Raw genomic sequence first — 24323 nt, 5'->3', positions numbered from 1 at the left:
TACTGAAAAGCAAAAGAAATAATGGAAAATAAGAATGTTGTCATTTTAAAATAATGTTGAAATTTGTAAAGTGGAACAATATTTTGGATGCATCCTGTCTGACAGGGTGTTGGAATACATAGGAAATGAATTTATGTCGTATTAGATTAGATTTAAAAATTCACTCTTCATATTCAGCTGTTTGTGATGGATCCATACGTCTTCAGTAACCATTTGTGCTCTCTTGATACAGATCAACATCTGCCTTCTACAGGCTGGGATTGTAGAGGAACTGATAGCATTCTCTGCCTTGGAGAATATCAATGAATTAACATGTGTGTCACTTCTTGCTGTGAGTGTGGGTGACATTCGCTGCCAGCTCTTATCCAATAGCCACTCGTACCGTAACCCTCAAGATCCAAGTCCTCTCTCGGCTACACCTGTGGCCAGTACTTCACCGAAGAAGAAATCCAAGAACCCTAACCTCGCCCATAGTGAGCAAGGTGATCCTGAAAATCAAGTGTCTGAGGTTTGTCGTGAGGAGGATGTGGCAACACTTCACATCTCCCGTGTACATCTCCAACTACAACGGCTCTTAAAGGACAGCAACTTCTCAAATGACATCCTCCTGACTGTCATCCCGGAGTACAAGTCCAAAGTTCACTTCACCTTCGACAAGGACTTCCCATCAACTGGAGGTGCGTTTTCATTCACATCGTCTCCACGGCGACGAAGAGACTCCTCCTCAGGACATTCTCCCCGGCCCCCAATGAGTCGCCAGATGAGTCGTGATGTTGGTGGAAAGGGAATTAGTCGACAGTCAAGTAAAGAAAGTGACAGCCGGGGCTCAACACTGCCCAGGTAAATTAGTTGTGACATGATTTGATCGCACTATATTTAATCTCATTAAAGTTATTTTATTTGTTTCATATATGGCACATGACATAGATTTCTTTTTTAATTAGGCTATCCTCCACATGATATTTTTACAAGAATATGAAGTCATTATCTGATGAAAGAAAAACAGAAATGAGCTTCTGATATTTGAGAAATATTTGATGTAACAGTTATTTATGTGTTCAGCATGGGCATTCCTCTGGAGTGTTTTTCCAGAAGTCAAATAAAATATTTACTTAGAATGAATTTGATTATTTTGAAATGATTTTTACATGTACATGATTATCAGGTATGTAATAAAATTGATTCTAAGCGTCATCAAAAATAAAATGTCTCTGTTATAGGAGGACAAACATGTTCCCCGAAACATTGCATATGCTCTGTATGTGAAACATTTGTCTGCACAATATTACTAATATGCTACATTTAAGTTGTTTTCAATATTTGTCATTTGTTGTGTTAAGTATCGGAAAGGCAAATGTCTATTTGTTGTTACAGGTTGTTTAGACAGGCAAGTGTTGATGAGACTGCTCAGGACACCACATTCCCACCCAAACTCTCGAGAAGACAGTCGAGCAGGGATGGACATAGTTCATCCAAATCTCATGGTATTGGCCTGATCATGTTTGAGTGTGGATTAGAGGAAATCAATGCCACGGCGGTTCGTAGACTCGGTTTTAAGGATGTAGCTGACTCAGAGTTTTTTCAGAAGATGGATAAGGTCTCAAAAAATCTTGAAGAAATTCAAAACACAACACGGATGCATCTTGAATCTGAGATTGGACGTTCACAGCAACCATTGAAAGAGGAGAAGATAAGAATCAAGATTGATGAAACTAAAGAACCATCAATACATTCGTGGGACTCTCTAGTTTCCATTCCCTCCAGCGCCTCTTCCATTTCTCTTGACACAAAGGCGGAACCTCTTGTTGGGGACTCGTCAGGGGGTGTCCTTCACCTCAGCACAATCTGGTTCAACTTTGCCGCCCCTCCTCCCATCTCCATCAAGCGCAAAGTGGACTTTACAAGGTCAATATCTGATAAATTTTTTTTGCTTTGTTTAATCTGTTAACATTGTGATGTATAGTTCTTTGTTGTACAATATGTATATTGCAGTATTAACATCTATAATACTAAGATTTTTTAAAGGATTCTAAGGAAAAAAAGAAGTCTAGTGAAAATTAGGTCAGTTTGATAATTCCATGAAGGATTCATCCTTTTAAAAGTTATTTCTGACTTTTAGTAAAATCATTATTTGAACTTAACGTAGTAAAAATCTACATGATTATTATATAAACTTTACATTATGTACATATTATGTGATGGAGGGGATAGGTTTAACCTTTGACCTGGTTTAATTACACTTTAGGATGGACTGGAACCTTCTGAGTAGTGCTACTCCAGCTATCAATGCCTGGCTGAACCCACTGGACCAGTTGATGGTCTCTGTGAGATGTCTCATCTTAGCTCTCACCCACAGGCAGAGCTCTGTTATAGCATGTATAATGACAGATGCTTTAGAGGTGCCAGGAATACAACTCCCACACAAGGTAGATACCACACAAATGTGTACATTGTTCTGTAATACTGCACAGCAATTTAGTTTGGCTCGAATTAATCTTACAGAGGTTTTTATTTAAGGTTCACATTTTCAAATTGAGAATTTTATAAAAGAAGTTTTTTTTTTTTAATTATTTGTTTTTTGTCCCTCAGAACAAATTTGTATGTTCAGGTACAAAGTATTAAAAGCACCCAAGCCTATCAAGTTAACATAACTCATTAAATGTTTTTGGATACTAGGACGATCAAGTTGTAGACTTAGCTACATTTTGCATTGTGGATATCTACTACAACTCCAGTAGTTCCATAAGAATTAAATTCAAATGTAGAAATAAGAGTTTTTCCCATAGATAAATCTCCAATACTAGGACTTCAAAATCATATATCTCACATTCAGGTGAAAATCTTAAATCTAAAATCATTTCCTTCAAGAGAAACACATCTCAAAATGGAGACCTTTGGTGTACATTGTATAATTTTGTGTAAAGACCCAGTATCAGAATACCTCTGATGAGTTCCTGTTTCAGGGTTCAGAGGTCATGCTCAGTATTAGATTTATAATTCTGTCTAACTATGATACTATTTTGTATTGGAGCAGTGTAATCTGGTTTGTAGACATTTTGTAGTTTGTGAAAGACCAATAAAAAGAGAATATTTCACTTACAGAGTAAGTATGGAAAGATCACATCTCTATCAAAGACCTTCCAGGAGGATCCGTCCTGTCAATTACTGACATCTCTAAGGAAATATCTACACAAAAAGGGCACTGCTCTGGTGGAGGCAGCCATTACTGCCGACACCCTGCCCCAACTCATCACTATCCAGAAAGGGATCCTGGCTCTCACACGACAGTGGAAGAATGTGTTGTACATGCCACAGCTATCAGAACTAGACTTCAAGTCTCGTAAAAGTGTTAACCCATACAGAGTTACATTTGCTGTGCCAATGGAAAGTATGGAAAATTTAACTGAAGAGGAAGAATTTAGTCATGTAGAAAGTTTTGATGTTGTGGATGAGCGTACATCATTGTTACAGGCTGAAGGAGGCTCAGTTCATCATTCCATGTCCGTACCAAGCTTGAGTGGGCGTAGTGGACATTTGTTTAAATATGGAGTTGGGGGTGGAGGAATCGGTCTGGGACTTTCTGACAAAAATAATCCAGACACAGCGAGTAACATGTCTGGAACATCGTCCAAATATAAACGTCTTGTCACTCCAGGAAAATCGGAAGGGGACCAAGTGGAATCTCCGGAGAAACGTGTGCCAACGCCCAATCAAAAACCAGGACCTTTAGCCCCACCTCCAATCCCAAGGAATGACAGTAATTACAGCTTCCATTCAGCTGCGACCAGTCTGAACAGTCTGGACCAGCAAGAGATGACGCCGCCTCCAACTCCAATGAAGACAGAGTTCATGAAACAGTCAATTTTAAAACATAAGGTGGACAAGTTTGGAGATCTGTATCTGTGGATGGCACGGCAACAAGAACAATTTCATGGTCAGCCATTGGATGATGAGCGGTAAGGACATAGAGACAGCTAAAGTTGAGAACGGAGAATTGTTAGAGAAGAGAAGTTCTCATTTGTACAGCTATTTCTTTTTCTTATAATTAGTTCAATGTTTGTTACTGGCAGTCTGGAGTCAAACAATGAGAGACCTGAAGTTTTAAAAAAGATGTAAAAGGTGTGAAGTGATTAAAAGATATTAATATCAGAGAAATATCTATCAAATAATGTGATGTCTATCAAAATTATCATACAACACAATGTCAAGGAAATCTTACTGCAAGGTGTTTTTTCTTTTGATGGTTTACCATAAGTTTGAAGTAAATATATTTTCTAAAGAAATTATGAAATGAACATACTTTCCTCTTGCAATTCTCTTTCTAATTAAGGTAATTTAGCTCACCTGGCTTGAAGGGCCAAGTGAGTTTATGGTGCAGCATCCATTGTCAATTGTCTGTTATCCATCTGATGGCAAATTGTTCATTCTTCTCATCAACAAAGAGGTCAAGAGTCATGATGTTTTTTGTTTAAAGATTCTTAGGATGAATCCCTACAAATTTTGTGAAAAGAAATGACCTTGACCCAAGTTCAAGGTCAAAGGGGCAAACATTTGTTAAATTATTCAAATAACATCTTCTCAAAAAACAAAAGGTCGGGATCCATGATATTTGTTTGGTAGGTTGTAATTTATAACCCCTCAAAGTTTGCAGAAAGCAATAACTTTGACCAATATTCAACATCACAGGGTCTAATTTGTTAAAACATTCAAATGGCTTTCCAAAACCAAAGGGCCTGGAATCATGATATAGTGGGTAGGTTCCTGAAATAGAGCCAACAAAATTTACATAAAGACCTTGAACCATATTCCAGGTCAGAGGTCAAATATAGTGAAACAAATGAAGGACTTATTTTAATTAACTGAGAGGCTAGAATCAGGTTCTTTTGATTAAATGAAAGGCAGAGAATCATCAAACAAGTGAAACAGGCCCATTGGACCTCTTCTTAGTGATTATATTCTAACCGGAAAAATAGCAAACTTCAAATTATTCATAAAATAATGTAACATATTTATACAGTTAGAAATAGTAGAGATGTCTTTATATTGGAAATAACAACATTGTTTCATCATACAGGAGTTCCTACAAGAGACAGGATTCCTTGCTAGGGGCGTTTGGAAGTGGATGGAGTCAGGATGATAGCCGCATGGATTTAAATGATGAACAACTTACCATGGCCACCTCCATCATGCAGCTTGCTGATGCACAGAGTCTGTTCAAACCATTCTTACAGAGTATTGGTCTGCATGTTGAGGGAGTGAGACCGTCCGCCATGATGAAGAAGTTCGGAGGTAGTCTGTCTCTGCAAGGTAAACTTGACTTTCTGAAAATACAAATAGCTGAGTCAGACAGGAAAAGCACAAAGGGGAAAGGAAAAAGCCGTAAACATCCCAAGTGGAATATCAGTTCAGACACGCCGGCTTTTCTTTGTGAGGATTTCTCTGCTAACATATCAATGAATGATGTTGTTGACTTTGAGTTGAAAGAATCTGGTGAAAATACTGACCGGGCCAAAGGTGCTTGCGGAATGCCACGTAATTTTGCTATGCACAAGCTTGAGGCCAAGCCTACGACTCTGCAGGTGAACTTTATGATGAACATTCAGGCAGTGACTCAGTATGTTGACATGCCTCTGTTACGACTCATCCATCAGTTTGTAACAATGGCTGAGAACGTGAATGACACACGACAGGAGCTGAAGCAGAGTCATTCCGACCTAGAATGGATCAAAACTCATCGTAAACAGGACTCGAAGGACTCCACATCCAGTGCTGACACACAGCAGTCGGATGCCTCCCATCAGAGTGGTGGTTTGTCTCCCCCCTCTGGGGAGATGCCACGCACCCCGAGCTGGAAGAGTGGACCTGAACATGATGCAACACATCATCACCACCACCATCACCATGGTATCACATCACAGTATTCTCACCAGAAAACAGGTTCACTGTTGTCCAAGTCGTTCAAACTGCCTTTCGACAACAAACGACCCGATAAATTGCCAATGAAACGTCCCCCACTGTTAACGAAGGGACTAGGAACAATACCGAGGAGTGGGCCGAAGTCTGCAGAGATCACCACACCTCCTCAGTCCCTCAACCTGTCTGATTCTGTCACCATAGAGCTTGAGGACACATCATCACCCACTCTAGCTGAGAAAACAATTGTGGATGAAATCAAGGCAAGCACACCAAAATGTTGGAGGACATTGTACCACCTTCTTGAGCTTTACTCTACAATGCCTGAAACAAAAACTGTTGGACGCAAGCCATCATTTAAACTTCCTGTGATTGAAGAAGAACCAGGGGAAGGACAAAATGATCAGTCTGCCACTCCTGGGTCGCAGCGCCCGGCCAAAAAATCGTCAAGGATCTCTGGTCAGAAAGTGGTGGACGCAGAGGAAGGAAACCTGGGGAAGAAGAACCTTGCTTATTCCTCGTTCAAGAGTACCAGCTTCAGACAGAGTAAGTGATGATCAGTGTACCTGTAAAATTATTGTTTTCACATTCAGATATCAGCTGGAATTCCTTGTGATAATAATTTCTTTAAATTCTCTTTTAATTAAAAAAGGGGACATTGTATTTAATTAAAAAAGGGGACATTGAATATACAATGTATGTATGATTTACATTCTCATTTGGTTCTGTATTTCTATAATGATAAAACTGGAAATATTTTTTTACCTTTAGTTATTTCTTATTGAAATGTTTAAATTTTGCCAGAAAAGAAATATTTGATAATAAAATGTATGTGTATGACAGGTATCTACGTTGGCGAGAGTATCCCTTTAGTAGTGTTTGGTATTGCCAAGGTGGAAAAGGTCAAGATCATGGCAGTACTTAGTGGACTGAAACTCGAGTCTGAACTCAAGAATGTGCATGCCAGCGGATCTTACAGGGAAAAAGTCAAAGGTCAGACTCTTACCTATCAAAATCCAAAAATGCATATTAAAGCCTACATCGTTTAGAAATCCTACTATTAAATATATTAAAAAAAATATTTGAATTTTATTACAGGGATATTTAACGAAAATAATTTGATAAGTTTGATTTCAATTTATGAATAATTTGTCTTATGTAAATTAGAAATGGTTGGAATATTTTAATTTCAAATCAATCTTATTTAGAAATGTATAATTTCATGTATGATGTGTTTTGATAACATTGGTGTGTTTAGAGTGTACAGGTGATCGATATATATACAAGTGTATATCATCACATCAAGTAGATTTTATAATTGGATATAGAAAGTTTTCTGTATTCACTTCACAAGGTAATTTTTTTTTACACAATATGTAATTTTTTAAATGTGAATTGATAGATTAAAAAATAATTTATTTGCTTTGTAAATGTTGACACCAAGGTTTTGCATTTCCAGGATTCTTACACAGGAAATCGTCAGAGTCATCTGTAACAGCACATATTGGTCATACCATGATGAAACTTGTGGAAGGTTTACCACCTGAAATCAAGTAAGACATGTATACAAATATAAATTGAGGTGAATCATTAAGATTTTGTTGAATGAATTATGATATTAGAGTAAACAAAACAAAGGGCAGATCAAACCGGCATGAAATGTGTAAAATCAGCATTATATATTTCCATACAGTGTGATTTGTGTAATGGTGTTGTTACAGGACGGTTGTGACGGTGAAGATTGATAAGTCCCAGGCACTATATACCACCATCATGAGGCGCGGCAAGGACCATAACTCTGCCATGGTGTCTATTGGTGTGATTGATGTTAATATTCCTCAGCATCCAATCGTACTCCATGACATGATGACGCGGAGCTCACGTCAGATCACCTCTACCCTACAGGAATTTAGGAGGCCCTTCAACAGGACAAGGTACGATGCTGCAACATCAGGCTAAATACATAAGTCCCTTCAACAGCACAATACAAACTATTCTGGTCCTCCTATCATACAATTTGTAGTATATTGTACTTCCTCTTTCAAGTTAAGGCCCCACAACAAATAAATTAGTAGTATGTTCGGCTCTACAACAGTATAATTAATTCAAAATGTTTAAGCCCTTCATCAGTATAAAGTATAAAGTATTGTGGCTCCATTTTACAAAATGTATTAAAAAATGAATTAATATTTTTAGCTCACCTAAGCCGAAGGCTCATGTGAGCTTTTGCTATTGGGTATCATCCGGCGTCTGTCGTGCGTCGTCCGTCGTGCGCCGTGCATCGTCCGCCGTCCGTTCACTTTTTTTAACCGAGAGTGTTGAAATTCGCATTGAATGATTAGTTAGAAGGTCCTGACTAGATATTTGTATTCATTAAGTGAAAATAAAATTCAAGATGGCTGCCATGATCGCCATCTTTGAAATTATGTTTTTACTTATAACTCCAATATTATTTGCTTCGTAGTAAGAAGACTTTCTAGGAATGTTCTAGTGACATTTCTGAATAAGAGGTGTTGTTTCAAAAATTCATTGAATTTACAAGATGGCCACCACAGCAATTATCATCTGATGAGCTATGGAAAAGTACTTTAATTTTTCAATAACAAGGTTCAGATAGTAATGATAAAGAGACGAGTTTTATTTGGAGTACGTATAATGAGTGGTTGATTTTTAATTAATTTAATTGTATGGTTTGTACCTGTCTGTATACACTGTATATATCTTCAGTGTGAACATTGCCGCTAGGGGTCCCAAATGGGGGAACTGGCAGCTGACTAGCTTGGCTGCTAACAGCACCCACTGTATATATCTTCAGTGCGAACATTGCTGCTAGGGGTCCCAATTGGGGGGTTCTGTAGAACATTTCTTTGTTTAAGATAACTAGGCTTTTAGATTTTCTACTCTCTGATACCAGTTAGTTTTGATGAAAAAACCTGTTAGCTTAATCTCTGCATGAAACCATAGTATTGCTGGTTTAGGGTCCGCAGGAAAACAACAAAATTAATTAGATAAAGGGCAGCAGATGTCTGGGAATGGAGCCCTATCTCCAGAGCTGCCCAGTTACCCAGTGTCTAGCTTTAATGTGTAAATATGGTAATATCAGAAAACTTCTGATAATTTAATCAAATTTGGAGAGAGTCTAAATATATATATTATGTAGTGATACTGTGCAAGTGGAAAGCATGTCACATTGATACTATTTATGTCTTTACATTGCTCTATGTTGTGACTTGTGCAAATGAAAAGTAGGAATGATAGGACAACATCAACTGACACCTAGGATGATAATTGCATGCTGATAACAAATATTGCAAAATTAGGTCACTGTGACCTACTTTTTCTATGATTACATTAGGGCAACAAAATTAGACATCAAGGATGAGGAAGGCATGCCAATAACAAATATTGCAAAATTAGGTCACTGTGACCTACTTTTTCAGTAATTATGATAGGGCAATAGAAATGGACACCTAGGATGAGAAAGGCCAATTAGCAAATATTGCAAAATTAGGTCACTGTGACCTACTTTTTCAGTAATTATGCTAGGGCAATAGAAATGGACATCTAGAATGAGAAAGGCCTGCCGATAACAAATTTTGCAAAATTAGGTCACTGTGACCTACTTTTTCAATAATTACATTAGGGCAACAGAAATGGACATTTAGGATGAGAAAGGCATGCCGGTAGCGAATATTGTAAAATTAGGTGACTGTGACCTACTTTTTCAATAATTACATTAGGGCAAAAGAAATGGACATCTAGGATGAGAAAGGCATGCCGATAGCAAATATTGCAAAATTAGGTCACTGTGACCTACTTTTTCAGTAATTATGATAGGGCAATAGAAATGGACATCTAAGATGAGAAAGGCATGCCGATAGCAAATATTGCAAAATAAGGTCACTGTGACCTAGTTTTTCAGTTATTATATTAGGGCAATAGAAATGGACACTTAAGATGAGAGGCATGTCGATAACAAATATTGCAAAATTAGGTCACTGTGACCTACTTTTTTTCAATTATTATAGTAGGGCAATAGAAATGGACATCTAGGATGAGAAGGCATGCCAATAGCAAATATTGCAAAATTAGGTCACCGAGACCTACTTTTTCAATAATTATATTAGGGCAACAGAAATGGACATCTAGGATGAGAAGACATGCCGATAGCTAATATGGCAAAATTAGGTCACTGTGACCTTTTTCAATAATTATATTAGGGCAACAGAAATGGACATATAGGATAAATGCATGCCGATAACTGATATTGCAAAATTAGGTCACTGTGACCTACTTTTTCAATAATTATATTAGGCAATTATTTTGTCTAGATTGCCTCAATAAGTTGACAATATACTGTAATGTCATTACTTCTTCAACTTAATATGTATATGTATATCGAAATATTGCAAACATGCCATTCGACATTTTGATGATGATGAAAATGATGAAAACAAAAACTTGATGAATTTTGTTGGAGCTTCCTGAGGATGATCAGCATCGGACACAGATGGATTTCCATTGTGTTTGAAATAACTACATCTTCAAGATATCCACCATTTTTTGCCATCTCCAGAATTACATTCTCCAGAAATTTTAACCTTACATTCTTTGAGATAGACCCTTGGTAATATACTGCCCACCAGCCATGCGGCTATCAGCCTCTAGTTGGTTCATAGGGGGATGTAAAAAAAATGAATCTGGGCTATAATCACAGCAGGTGAGCGTTTAGGCCTATAGGCCTCTTGTTTGGTTAATCACTTAATTTTTCAGTAAAATTAATAATTAATTCAGATAAAGCATCAGTCAAATTTAAAGAAAACTTCTGATAAAACAGTTGTCTTTTTTATTGATGTACTTATTCTATAATTATATTGGTATATGAAATAGTCGGACCTTGGAAACCCACCCAGAGTTGGATAGCGCAGAAACTGGAAAAGGGGAGACAACTCCACAGCAAGCTCCAAAAACGGTAAAGACAAAAGAGAAGACACAGAGGAAGCCAAGTTTCTTACACCTCCACTTCAAGGCTGTATTACAAGGGCTTATCACTGGAGCCTCCCTTCTGCCCTCCCTTAAAGCTCAGCACAAGGTATGTTTTATAAATCCCCATGTGTTCTAGAATTCTCCTGTATCAAATTTTAGAGTATATTCTTGAAGCTTTGTGCCGAATAATACTCTCTGAAAAGGCTCTTTAAGCTCTTTCACACCTGTTGCTCTGTATCCAAGAAATTCAGCATGAGTTATATTATCCACAGTCTGACATCTCTAGTTTTATCAGATTGTTCTTCTTTTTGAAATTTTAATCTACATCATCAAATAAATTGTAACTGTTTATGTGTACTGTGTAATGAAATGCTTCATTCTATATATGCTCGGAACTTTTTCAGACGGGAGCCATTACCTTGACTGGTATGACAGGAAAGAAAGCTAGATTTACTGTAGACCTACAGAAACACTCGCTCAGCTTCAAGTCAAAGGTAAATATCAGTGTTGTGTTCAGTCTCCAATGTAGTTATCGGAAAAATGAAGGAGCATTACTTTGGATCACTTTCCACATATAGTGATATGTTCGTTATAATTTGAGTCTGTTGAAGCAACAACTTCTTTGTGTTCTTAACTTGAATATATCTTGAACAGAATTGTAAGATATTGGATTTCAAGATCATCTTTCCTAATGTATTAGATACATAGTCGTCCAATAAGTTAAATGTAGTAGTCCAATAAGTTACATGTAGATGTCCAATAATTACATGTAGTAGTCCAATAATTACATGTAGTCGTCCAATAAGTTACATGTAGATGTCCAATAAGTTACATGTAGTCGTCCAATAATTACATGTAGTCGTCCAATAAGTTACATGTAGTAGTCCAATAATTACATGTAGTAGTCCAATAATTACATGTAGTAGTCCAATAATTACATGTAGATGTCCAATAAGTTACATGTAGTAGTCCAATAAGTTACATGTAGTAGTCCAATAAGTTACATGTAGATGTCCAGTAAGTTACATGTAGTCGTCCAATAATTACATGTAGTCGTCCAATACGTTGCATGTAGTAGTCCAATAAGTTACATGTAGTCGTCCAATTAGTTGCATGTAGTAGTCCAATAATTACATGGAGTAGTCCAATAATTACATGTAGTAGTCCAATAATTACATGTAGTAGTCCAATAATTACATGTAGTAGTCCAATAATTACATGTAGTCATCCAATTAGTTGCATGTAGTAGTCCAATAATTACATGTAGTAGTCCAATTAGTTACATGTAGTAGTCCAATAATTACATGTAGATGTCCAATTAGTTACATGTAGATGTCCAATAAGTTACATGTAGATGTCCAATAAGCTACATGTAGTCGTCCAATAAGTTACATGTAGATGTCCAATAAGTTACATGTAGATGTCCAATAATTACATGTAGTCGTCCAATAAGTTACATGTAGATGTCCAATAATTACATGAAGATGTCCAATAAGTTACATGAAGATGTCCAATAAGTTACATGTAGATGTCCAATAATTACATGTAGTAGTCCAATAATTACATGTAGTCGTCCAATAAGTTAAATGTAGTAGTCCAATAATTACATGTAGTCGTCCAATAAGTTACATGTAGATGTCCAATAATTACATGTAGTCGTCCAATAAGTTACATGTAGATGTCCAATAATTACATGAAGATGTCCAATAAGTTACATGTAGATGTCCAATAAGTTACATGTAGATGTCCAATAATTACATGAAGATGTCCAATAAGTTACATGAAGATGTCCAAAAAGTTACATGTAGTCGTCCAATAAGTTACATGTAGTCGTCCAATAAGTTACATGTAGTCGTCCAATAAGTTACATGTAGTCATTCAATAAGTTACATGAAGATGTCCAATAATTTCATGTAGTCATTCAATAAGTTACATGTAGATGTCCAGAAAGTTACATGTAGATGTTCAAAAAGTTACATGTAGTCGTCCAATAAGTTACATGTAGTTCAAAAAGCTACATGTAGTAGTTCAATAAGTTACAAGTAGTCATTCAATAAGTTACATGTAGATGTTCAATAAGTTACAAGTAGTTGTTCCATAAGTTACATGTAGTCGTCCAATAAGTTACATGTAGATGTTCAATAAGTTACAAGTAGATGTTCAATAAGTTACAAGTAGTCATTCAATAAGTTACAAGTAGTCATTCAATAAGTTACAAGTAGTCATTCAATAAGTGACATGTAGTCATTCAATAAGTTACATGTAGTCGTCCAATAAGTTACAAGTAGTCATTCAATAAGTTACATGTAGTCGTCCAATAAGTTACATGTAGTCGTCCAATAAGTTACATGTAGTCGTCCAATAAGTTACATGTAGTCGTCCAATAAGTTACATGTAGTCGTCCAATAAGTTACAAGTAGTCGTTCAATAAGTTACATGTAGATGTTCAATAAGTTACAAGTAGTTGTTCAATAAGTTACAAGTAGTTGTTCAATAAGTTACAAGTAGTCATTCAATAAGTTACAAGTAGTTGTTCAATAAGTGACATGTAGTCGTCCAATAAGTTACAAGTAGTCATTCAATAAGTGACATGTAGTAGTCCTATAAGTAACATGTATAAGGTACATTACCCATCAAGTGCTTGTGTTTCTTTCTAGGTGGTTACCACAGAGACATCCATCCCCTCCCAGGCCAGTATAGACTTACCTCCCATACATATGTTTGCTGACTATCGTCATTCCTCCTCGTCCATGAGCACCAACGAGGGCCCAATGGCTGCTGAAAGTCTGACAGGCCAAGGGTTGATGCTGAAGGAGGGAAGTTACCTCAATGCTGTCGCAGAAGTCGGCATGTTTGAACACAGCCTTACAACAGACCTCCTCAACCATCTTGTCTTTGTGCAGAAAGTGTTTATGAAGGTAAGTGTGAGTCACAATGATTTGATGGTAATTCCAGATTGGATGTATTTTTGTACAATTTTTGCTCATTCCAAAAACAATGGGGCCTAGTCCTAATAGTGATATTAAAGAGTTTCATGATAAATTTTTTTCTGGGTTGTTTGATGTTTAGGTATATGAAGCATATTTTGAAATCTAGCCCTGCCAATTAATTTGTTGCTAGCCCAGGCTCATATAGATCTGTATAGGTATAAATGTTGTAGGTCCCATTACATTGAGATTCTTTAGTGATTGAAAAAGATGTTCTCTTCAAATACAATAAATATCAAATACCTCATTTTGATTTAATTCTATTGTTAATTGCATAATGCACTCGATTTACATAATGTCTTTATCTTAAGCTTGCATGCCTGAAGAGCTGTGGTGTGGGTCATTAATTTGCCTGATGTCTGTTAGTTATCAACCTTCATTAGGTGACAAAGAAACCTGAAATTATGACAGGCCAGTAGCCTGCTGGAATTATCTTCAAGGTCACAATGCATGGTCATATGTGTTTAATCTTTAAACATCTCAAGCCTTTGCCTTACATTCAAGGTCGTAGGGGTCAAATGTGCAATGTGCAAATGGAATCTTCAAACTATTTGTTCCTCAGTACCAAAATGATAGTGTTATTCACATGAATTGAATATTTTAAAAAAAGCAAACTCCTTAAGCTGCAGAACGGGTGAGCAACACAGGCTCATTTGGCCTCTTGTTCAAATCACTGTCTGAGTTGAATCCAGGTGATTTGTTTAAAATGCAGGTGAAAATAAAATACAACATATATGATATAAAAAACATTGAATGTATTAATGAACTGTTTTGAACTTTATTTCTACAAACAAAAGATAAAGTTGTAGCATGTAAACATAATCACAAGCACAAGTACAGAAATTGATACAATTAACAAAAATTGCAGCACAAAGCACTATAAGCAAGAGAAAAAAACAGATATATATACTGACAACGAAGTGATGAAGATCCTGGTATATTCTTATTACCCAGATATCTTTGCTACTCAAGAGACTCGTGTTCAAGTTAGACTTTATGTATATAACCATCCGTTAGCTATCAGTGTTGTTTTGTCTCTCTGAGTAAAAGTTAATTTTAGTTATTAGTCCACTACTGGTGAAACCGGGGGACTATAGGTTTTGCCTGCGTCCGTCCGTCCGTCCGGTTAAAGTTTTTTACGGCACACCATTCACTTAATAATTGTATTAGGATGCTGATCTTTGTATAGAGGTTCTTTGGGTGTGTGGCATTACTTTTGTATGGTTAAAACTGAAAAAAAATGTTTTCATTTTTTGAAAATTTTGGCATATTATGATCTTAAGATTTTATTCTCAATAGAGTTGAATTTACACATTGTTTGGAATGAACTTATTTTCATAAAATGATGATGTTTCAGTTTTGGCTAAATTTTTTACTCAAATTTGGCTTCAGTTTTAACTTGAGGGCGCCGGTAGGGGACATGTATTGGTTTAGCTCTGAGAAAACAAAAGTAATTGTACTGTTTCAAAATAAAAACTCCTGATAATGTCGATAGAAGTTAACATAATTGTTTCTTATCACAGACATTGCACTGTTGAAGGGATATCTTGTCTGCTCTTTGGAACGACAAACAGTTGAATAGCATTGTAATTTTTCTGTGTCCACTTGTGCTGCTCCATATCAGGGATTTGTAGTGTGAATAAGTTCTTCTGTGGTGTTTTGGGCAGTTGCCAACCTTTGTCTGAATGCTGGACAGACGTAAGGGAGAGGGGTATGACTGGGGTTGGTATCCTTGCATGTTCAAGACGAAAGGCACTCTCTAAGCGCTCAGCTTTTTCTTGCAGTCTCTTGACACAGAAACAAAACACTTTAAGAACATGGTAATGACACTCTCGGAATTTAAATATATAAATAATTGGATTTATCAGGATCGTTATAAAAAATCCCATCCGTAATTTTCTGTCAATAATTTTAAGATGGCTGTTTTCCATGTGAACAATTTTCATAATATCAACAATATATATAGGTATTATTATCATATGTTGTACAAAGTTGACAACGAAGATGAAAATTAATTTCTGAAATGTTCCCACATATCGAGAGATATTTTCTCGAGAATTGGCCCTTGGTATGACTTGATTCGTATATTTCTTGGTGTGGCAGATAATTCCTATCCAAGACCGAGTCCCCAGTATGATACATACGGATAGTATGACTACCTCAAATACCATGTCTATCTTTATGTGCTCTGTTGTGTAACATTCTTTTTTCTCCGAACTGTTGGATGTCAAATGTATATACACTAGAAAAATACAACCCAGAGTAAATATGCTGAACACCAAGCTGGCAAGGATGATAATGGTTAGTTTTGGTGTAATAACACGGGCATGCCAGAATGGCCATATCAAAGACAGGTACTTGTCCAAAGACATAAAGGTAGAGAGAACTACCGGAGTCATGACCCCTACAGATAGCACAGTTTCGAACAGTGCACAGGAGAAGTGGTCTGGGTTTACATGGACCATCATCATGATACAAGCCAGTACAGCAAGTATGCTGTACAGAACTGCCTGTTGTGAATGAGCCAGGAGAATCACACGCATTTGACCCATCATCAGCCGGCACCGCAGAAAGATGGAAATAGATGTTAAGTTACAAATCACCACCAACATGAACAAGATGGAGATCACTAGTGTGTTTATCATGGCTGTAGATATGAAGGACTGGCTAGATTATATTGCTGCCTTCAGGAGTCATATTAGTAGAGGTTTTTATTGTGATAAAGACAGTATTTTAAGTTGTAATTTCAGTATTCTAAATTTAGCTTTCCCCTCCTCATTACTTCCCTTAATTCCAACAACACTGACAGTTAATGATTATAAGCATGAAAATGTTTAAGTCACTGAGATTTACAGCAGACTTGAAAATGTTTAAATGGAGAAATTTAGAAATGAATTAACCTTAAAAAAGCTATTCCCAACACAAATTGTAGTAGTAATTTTTCACAAATATCATACACATAAAACAATGACCGACGAGGCTATCAAATTCAGTTTGTGTTTCGGTACTGATTTTTTTTGTTGAATATTGAAGATTAGATCAAGATGCAGTGTCTGTAATGATAGCAAGGTTAATCAAGATGCTGTTTCATACATACTGATAGTTCATTGCTGAGGAGATCTGAGGAGAACTGACAAGTAAGATACACAGACTTCAATTACTGTTACTGGTATGCTACCATCCTGGCCAACAATTGGTGGACCTTGTTTCACAATTGTTGTAAAATAGGTTAAGTTTGAAATTGATTGTCAGAAATCAGGACTGGAACACAACCTATTGTCAAAAATCAGGACTGGAACACAATGTATTGTCAATAATCAGGACTGGAACACAATGTATTGTCAATAATCAGGACTGGAACACAACGTATTGTCAATAATCAGGACTGGAACACAATGTATTGTCAATAATCAGGACTGGAACACAACGTATTGTCAATAATCAGGAATGGAACACAACGTATTGTCAAAAATCAGGACTGGAACACAATGTATTGTCAATAATCAGGACTGGAACGCAACATATGTTGTCAATTATTAGGATGAGAACACCATGTATTTTCAAAACTCAGGACTGGAACACAATGTATTGTCAATAATCAGGACTGGAACACAACATATTGTCAATAATCAGGACTGGAACACAACATATGTTGTCAATAATCAGGACTTGAACACGATTTGTTAATTACTATGGATGAGATCACCTGAGATCCTGGTAGAGGTGACTTCAGTGTTTAAACCATTGTCATCATGTTAGGTAATGGAGTTGGTCATACATGTAGTCTGTCAAACACTTCTGAATCAATGTTCACTGTATAACATCAAGCTTCAATACTAAATAACACTCTTGATTGTTATTTGTATGTACTTGTCCTAATACTGCACTAATCTGCACAGTTCAGTTGAAGGTACATGTTATAATGATGCACAAATCTTTGTATGTGCTGGTCTTAATGCCACACAAATAGGTTGTATGTTCTGGTCCTTAATTATGTCACTCAAATAGATGTATGTGCTTGTCCTAATGCCACACAGATCGATTGTATGTACAGGTCCTTATGCCACTCAAATAGGTTGTATGTACAGGTCCTTATGCCACTCAAATAGGTTGTATGTACAGGTCCTTATGCCACACAAATAGATTGTAGGTACTGGTCCTAATGGTGCACAAATTGGTTGTGCTTGCTGGTCCTAATACCACAGAAATAGATTGTATGTACAGGTCCTTATGCCACTCAAATAGATTGTATGTACAGGTCCTTATGCCACTCAAATAGGTTGTATGTACAGGTCCTTATGCCACTCAAATAGGTTGTATGTTCTGGTCCTTATGCCACTCAAATAGATTGTATGTACAGGTCCTTATGCCACTCAAATAGGTTGTATGTACAGGTCCTTATGCCACTCAAATAGATTGTATGTACAGGTCCTTATGCCACTCAAATAGATTGTATGTACAGGTCCTTATGCCACACAAATAGATTGTAGGTACTGGTCCTAATGGTGCACAAATTGGTTGTGCTTGCTGGTCCTAATACCACACAAATAGATGTATGTGCTGGTCCTAATGCCACATGCCAATCGGCAGCATAGAATGTATACCTGATAATGCCTGACAGCTAATATATATATATATATATATCTGTGGTCTTTATCACATAATCTCCAGTGATACCAGTGTAATGGAAGCTGATGGCCAGAAATTAGATCCTCATTTTAGGTGTGTGATTGCTAGGGCAATCAAACCAGTGAAATTGTTGTAAACAGTTACTCATGATCAATTTTTTTTATTATTATTATTTTTTTAAAGATTTTAACTCTAAAATGTTTCTACATGTATACAAATGAATTACCAGTATTACATACTTATGTGTAGGTTATACTCGAACCTTACACTCAATTGAATTTAGATTTTTGATCAGAAAAACAAGATGGCTGACAGTCGGCCACCTTGGATTTTGATAATTGAAATTTGTTATCGCTATTTCTTGAAAAGTACTGAAGGGATATTCCTAAAACTTCATGTGTAGGTTCTTCTTGGTCTTTAGTTTTGCCAATTGAATTTAGATTTTTGATCAGAAAAAACAAAAAATGGCCAACAGGTGATCATCTTGGATTTTGAGGATTGATGTTTGTTTCCCTATTTCTTGAAAGAACTAGAGGGATGTTTTTCAAACTTCATGTGTAGGTTCCCCTTGGTCCCCAGTTGTGCCAATTGAATTTATTAGATTTTTAATTAGAAAAACAAAATGGCCAACAGACAGCCATCCTGGATCTTGAGAATTGATGTTGGTTCCCTATTTCTTGAAAGAACTGGAGGGATGTTTTTCAAACTTCATGTGAAGGTCCCACTTGTTCATGTTATCAGATTACTGAGAGGAAAAAATGAAAGAAGGGAAAAGTTAGAGAGAAGATCAGTTTGACATAGAACCAATAAAGATCACTCCATGGTGAGCACCAAGATCCCTCTGGGATCTCTTGTTATTGTTTTTTATGCCCCTCGTTATAAAGTCCTATATGTGTAAGGGCTGTCCAATGCATTCACACATTTTCAGAGGTCTAAAAGAGAACCATATATGTCCACTGTAAAATTAAATGTCATTTAACTGCAGAATTGCAAAACTGATCACTGTAGAATGGCAGCTTATCCAGACGTATGTTGATAACTGATTAATGTCTGAGGTTAAGAGTTGGCCAAAAAATCAAATATAACTGAGATATCGCAAAAATACTTTTGAATGAAATAACATATTCATATCCACAAATAAACCCTTAGCTAAAAGTTCCCAAATAAGCTCTTCCAAAACTTGAATAATGAACTTACAGACAAGGGGAGGGAGAAAAATAATGTACATCTTATATATAATACATACATTTTTATATTATCATAGATATTAAAGAAAGGTACAATTCAGATCGTAAACAAGGTTGAATAAAGAAAAGGTTGATAAAAGTTCATTGTTAAATATTACTGTATAATTGATGTCATTAGGCATGTAATTGTAAGTACATGTACGTTATTATCACATAGTTTAGTGGTAGACAAAGTTACCAGGGTAATTAACAGGTCCATCTGCTGAAAATTAATCCAGGTTCATCATCGGTGATGATAGGATTGCATGTTGTCATGACAACTAAAATCAAATGCTGTCGGGAGATTATAAGAGTAGGAGGAGATGTAAAATATAGATAGATTATACCATTATACATGTATAGGGTTTCATATTACTTCCGCCCGGTTATATATAGGCCTACCACATGTACAGGAAGGCAAGTAGCGTCAATTTCAGGATTAAATGTTCCAACCCCCAGGTTGTATATCCGCAGTTCTATCCATAGTTGAAGGGAACTGCCCTGAAGTGGGAACTATTCACACCTCATCCTCTTTACAAATGTGTTTGATCCCGAACACTACATCAACTTATTTTCTCTAATGAAGCCTTGCATTCTCCACTCTGCTTATATCCAATAAAATTTATTTTAATTACCGGTTTGTTCATTTCAGTTTCAAAACATATAAATATAGATATCCCAATATCTGGCATCATAATTTTGTTTGCAAAATTCAATTCAGACTTAATGTATAGTAATATATAAGTAGCATTAACAAATGAAAACTTGCTTTCACTTATCTGTACAATATAATGATGTAACTGTTCCAGCTTCGTACTTGGTAGGATAGTTATAGCAATGATCATTTATAGATATAGTTTTGTGTTGTGTCCATCCGTTTGTCCTTTTCCTTCTGCACATTGTCTTTTCTAACACTTCTTGCACTGGCACTTCATACTTGGGACATGTTTTCACCTAAATGAGGTTATGTGTCGCCAAATACCAAATTTAGATAAGTTATATTATCAGTTCAGTTCACAGATGATTTTACACCCTAGAATGGGAGATATCATTAATGAAATTAGCCACCGGCCTTGCCTCTTTGAATTTTTTGGTCACCTGACCTGACCTATTTTAATCTCCTTTTGTCCATCAATGTTCGTTCGTAAATAATTTACATTTGCCACTCAGAAACCCCTAAACCAATTTCAATGAAATTTTGCATAAACGTTCTTCCATGGCCGAAGGTCAACCAAAGTTGTTAATTATATGGTCCCCTCTCCCCAGGGGAGGAGGGTAAAAAGAGGTCAAATTGACTGAAATTTAAAAAAAAAATCCTTCTTCTAAAGATCCAAATAAGGTAGAATAAAATACTCTTCATAGTTCTTATGTGCTTTATACATTTTTGATTATCATTTGTTTGATTTCAATTGGAATTCATTCTAACTTAATTAATATCATCAGCATTGGATGACACTTTGATGGTATGTACATATTGGGCCTAAATCAGCCCCCGGGGCAAAAAAAGATTCAAATTAACTGAAATTTCAAAAGACATATTCTCAAGCCCCAAATAAAATAGAATCAAATACTCTTCATAAATGGAAGGGTCTTCAGGTGCTTATCCAAAAATGTGAATTTTGAATTAACTGAAATATTTCAAAGTTAGGTGGCTGAATCCTGATATAAAATTATTTTTACTAAAATTCATACCACCAACTGCAAATCAAATAATGAATAGGTGTTACCAGACACTACCAAATCACCATACCCTTAAAATTTCCTCAAAACCCGATCATTTTCCCATTAAAACCTGCCAAATTAATGGTTAATTAGCAGTCATGGCTTATTGATGGTTTGTGTTCATGGGGTTTTCATTGCCAGTTAATGGTGACTAGTTTGGTAGTGAGATCCAGTTTCATGGTAAAAGGACTCCACTTATCACTAAATATGATTTATTTATCATTTGTACATTCTCGGCATATAACTTCACATGGGGGGTTGTTGTAATTTATTGAATTACCTTGTTATGATTGATCTATTGCAGCCTGATGTGATTAACAATAAAATATTTGTCTGGTGATAACTGGTTTTCTATTTATTTACAGGAGGTAAATGAGTTGGTCCAGAAGGTGTCTGGATCAGATCAGCCAGTACCTCTCTGGGTTGGAGAGGAAACGACTCCCAAGGAACCAGAGCAGTCACTCCTCTACTCTCTACTGTTCAGGTTCAAGGTAAGACAGTCACTCCTCTACTCTCTACTGTTCAGGTTCAAGGTAAGACAGTCATTCCCCTACTCTCTACTGTTCAGGTTCAAGGTAAGATAGTCCTTCCTCTACTCTCTACTGTTCAGGTTCAAGGTAAGACAGTCACTCCTCTACTCTCTACTGTTCAGGTTCAAGGTAAGACAATCACTCCTCTACTCTCTACTGTTTAGGTTCAAGGTAAGAAAGTCACTCCTCTACTCTCTACTGTTCAGGTTCAAGGTAAGATAATCACTCCTCTACTCTCTACTGTTCAGGTTCAATGTATGACAGTCATTCCTCTACTCTCTACTGTTCAGGTTCAAGGTAAGACAATCACTCCTCTACACTCTACTGTTTAGTTTCAATGTAAGACAATCACTCCTCTACTCTCTACTGTTCAGGTTCAAGGTAAGACAGTCCCTCCTCTACTCTCTACTGTTCAGGTTCAAGGTATGACAGTCATTCCTCTACTCTCTACTGTTCAGGTTCAAGGTAAGACAATCACTCCTCTACTATCTACTGTTTAGTTTCAATGTAAGACAATCACTCCTCTACTCTCTACTGTTCAGGTTCAAGGTAAGACAGTCCCTCCTCTACTCTCTACTGTTCAGGTTCAAGGTAAGATAATCACTCCTCTACTCTCTACTGTTCAGGTTCAAGGTAAGACAGTCATTTCTCTACTCTCTACTGTTCAGGTTCAAGGTAAGATAATCACTCCTCTACTCTCTACTGTTCAGGTTCAAGGTAAGACAGTCATTCCTCTACTCTCTACTGTTCAGGTTCAAGGTAAGACAGTCATTCCCCTCCTCTCTACTGTTCAGGATTAAGATAAGATAACCATTCTTCTACTCTCTACTGTTCAGGTTCAAGGTAAGACAGTCATTCCCCTCCTCTCTACTGTTCAGGTTCAAGGTAAGATAATCACTCCTCTACTCTCTACTGTTCAGGTTCAAGGTAAGATAATCACTCCTCTAGTCTCTACTGTTCAGGTTCAAGGTAAGATAGTCACTCCTCTACTCTCTACTGTTCAGGTTCAAGGTAAGATAGTCACTCCTCTACTCTCTACTGTTTAGTTTTAAGGCAAGACCATCACTCCTCTACTCTCTACTGTTTAGTTTTAAGGTAAGACAGTCACTTTTCTACTCTCTAGGTTCAAGGTAAGACCATCACTCCTCTACTCTCTACTGTTTAGTTTTAAGGTAAGACAATAACTTCTTTTCAGTTGTCCCTTGTGCAGATAGTCACCCCTTCTCATTTGTATCTTAGTTCAGATAATAACTTCCTTCTTGACTGTTGTTATAATTCTTTATTTATGTTATGAGGCTCACAAACAGCCGTAGGGCTACAAGATGCTCTCCTCAACACATGAACTATACATTATGTACAAAACATACATTGTAATTATATCACACGCTCTCTCACTCACACATACACACAGTAACAAAGAAATGGAGAGGAAGAAGGAAAGAGGATAGAAAATCTTATGTCTCATTTATGTTATGTATACAGGTGGTTTGCTTGGTTTTCAGCAGTTTAAATTATATTATACACATGTTGGTAAGTCTGTTGTTATGTCTCCAGGGTATTCAGATCACAGCCACCACACCAACCTCAAGTGCAGTACAGCTGGAGACAGGGGCTGTTGACTTGGAAATATCCAACCGTGTCCAAAGGGTGTCATGTGACACAAAAACTGACCAAACAGGTACAAACATACACTTTATCAGGGAGTATATTGGTAGATTGCATTTGTTATAAAACCAACTCAGAAGTGTTAAGTCTTGTCATTTTGAATACCAGTGTAATGAAGTATTTCTGTTGTTATGTCTCCACCATGAAATGGAGGTGGGGGGGGGGGGGGGGGGGCATATAGTGTTCCTGTCCCGCTGCCGTGAGGTAAAGTAACTAGCTAATCTCAGGAACTGCTGATGCAATCCTCACCAAACTGTGTTTCAGGGTGTCCACCAAACTGTGGGTGTCAAGTGGCAACGGGGGCATTTATGTCCTACAGACATTTTCTAGTTTCTACTTATTCCAATAAGTTATGATGTAATGTCTGCAGGTTGACATACTGATAGATGGACAACTGGTTATATGTAGCGTACTAGGTAAATAATATAATAACTCTACTGTTTTTTCTCAGCTTTTCCTTTATTCTAATTTGTAGGCCATCCTGATATTCAGAAAGTCTTCCTGCGTGCCCAGATAGATCTGAATTTAGCCTTAGGACAGCTGCTAAAGGTCAGTAGAAAGTCAGTCTCTTAGCATATCTTAAGTTGTATCAAGCAAACAAATACAGCTATTTGGTGATATATGCTGTAAATGAAATGATGATGCTTTAAGTGGGGTATAACCAG

General features: G+C 36.7%; 1 protein-coding gene across 1 annotated transcript in view; it reads left to right on the top strand.

The window, feature by feature from the left end:
- Positions 1-24323, top strand: part of LOC117330094 (transmembrane protein KIAA1109 homolog) — an 84205-nt gene that overhangs the window by 22088 nt on the left and 37794 nt on the right. The window contains exons 22-35 of the mRNA XM_033888313.1: positions 233-840; positions 1375-1905; positions 2246-2426; positions 3103-3956; positions 5075-6459; positions 6757-6906; positions 7373-7466; positions 7635-7847; positions 10804-11005; positions 11304-11393; positions 13557-13817; positions 21829-21954; positions 23548-23671; positions 24134-24207. Of these exons, the coding sequence (XP_033744204.1) occupies positions 233-840; positions 1375-1905; positions 2246-2426; positions 3103-3956; positions 5075-6459; positions 6757-6906; positions 7373-7466; positions 7635-7847; positions 10804-11005; positions 11304-11393; positions 13557-13817; positions 21829-21954; positions 23548-23671; positions 24134-24207 (4893 nt within the window). The remainder of the gene's footprint in view (positions 1-232; positions 841-1374; positions 1906-2245; positions 2427-3102; positions 3957-5074; positions 6460-6756; positions 6907-7372; positions 7467-7634; positions 7848-10803; positions 11006-11303; positions 11394-13556; positions 13818-21828; positions 21955-23547; positions 23672-24133; positions 24208-24323) is intronic.

Source organism: Pecten maximus, chromosome 6 (genome assembly GCF_902652985.1).
Source record: "Pecten maximus chromosome 6, xPecMax1.1, whole genome shotgun sequence".
Classification (NCBI taxonomy): Eukaryota; Metazoa; Mollusca; class Bivalvia; order Pectinida; family Pectinidae; genus Pecten; species Pecten maximus.
The sequence above is the reverse complement of the archived record's forward strand: the minus strand, read 5'-3'. Positions and strand labels throughout refer to the sequence as shown.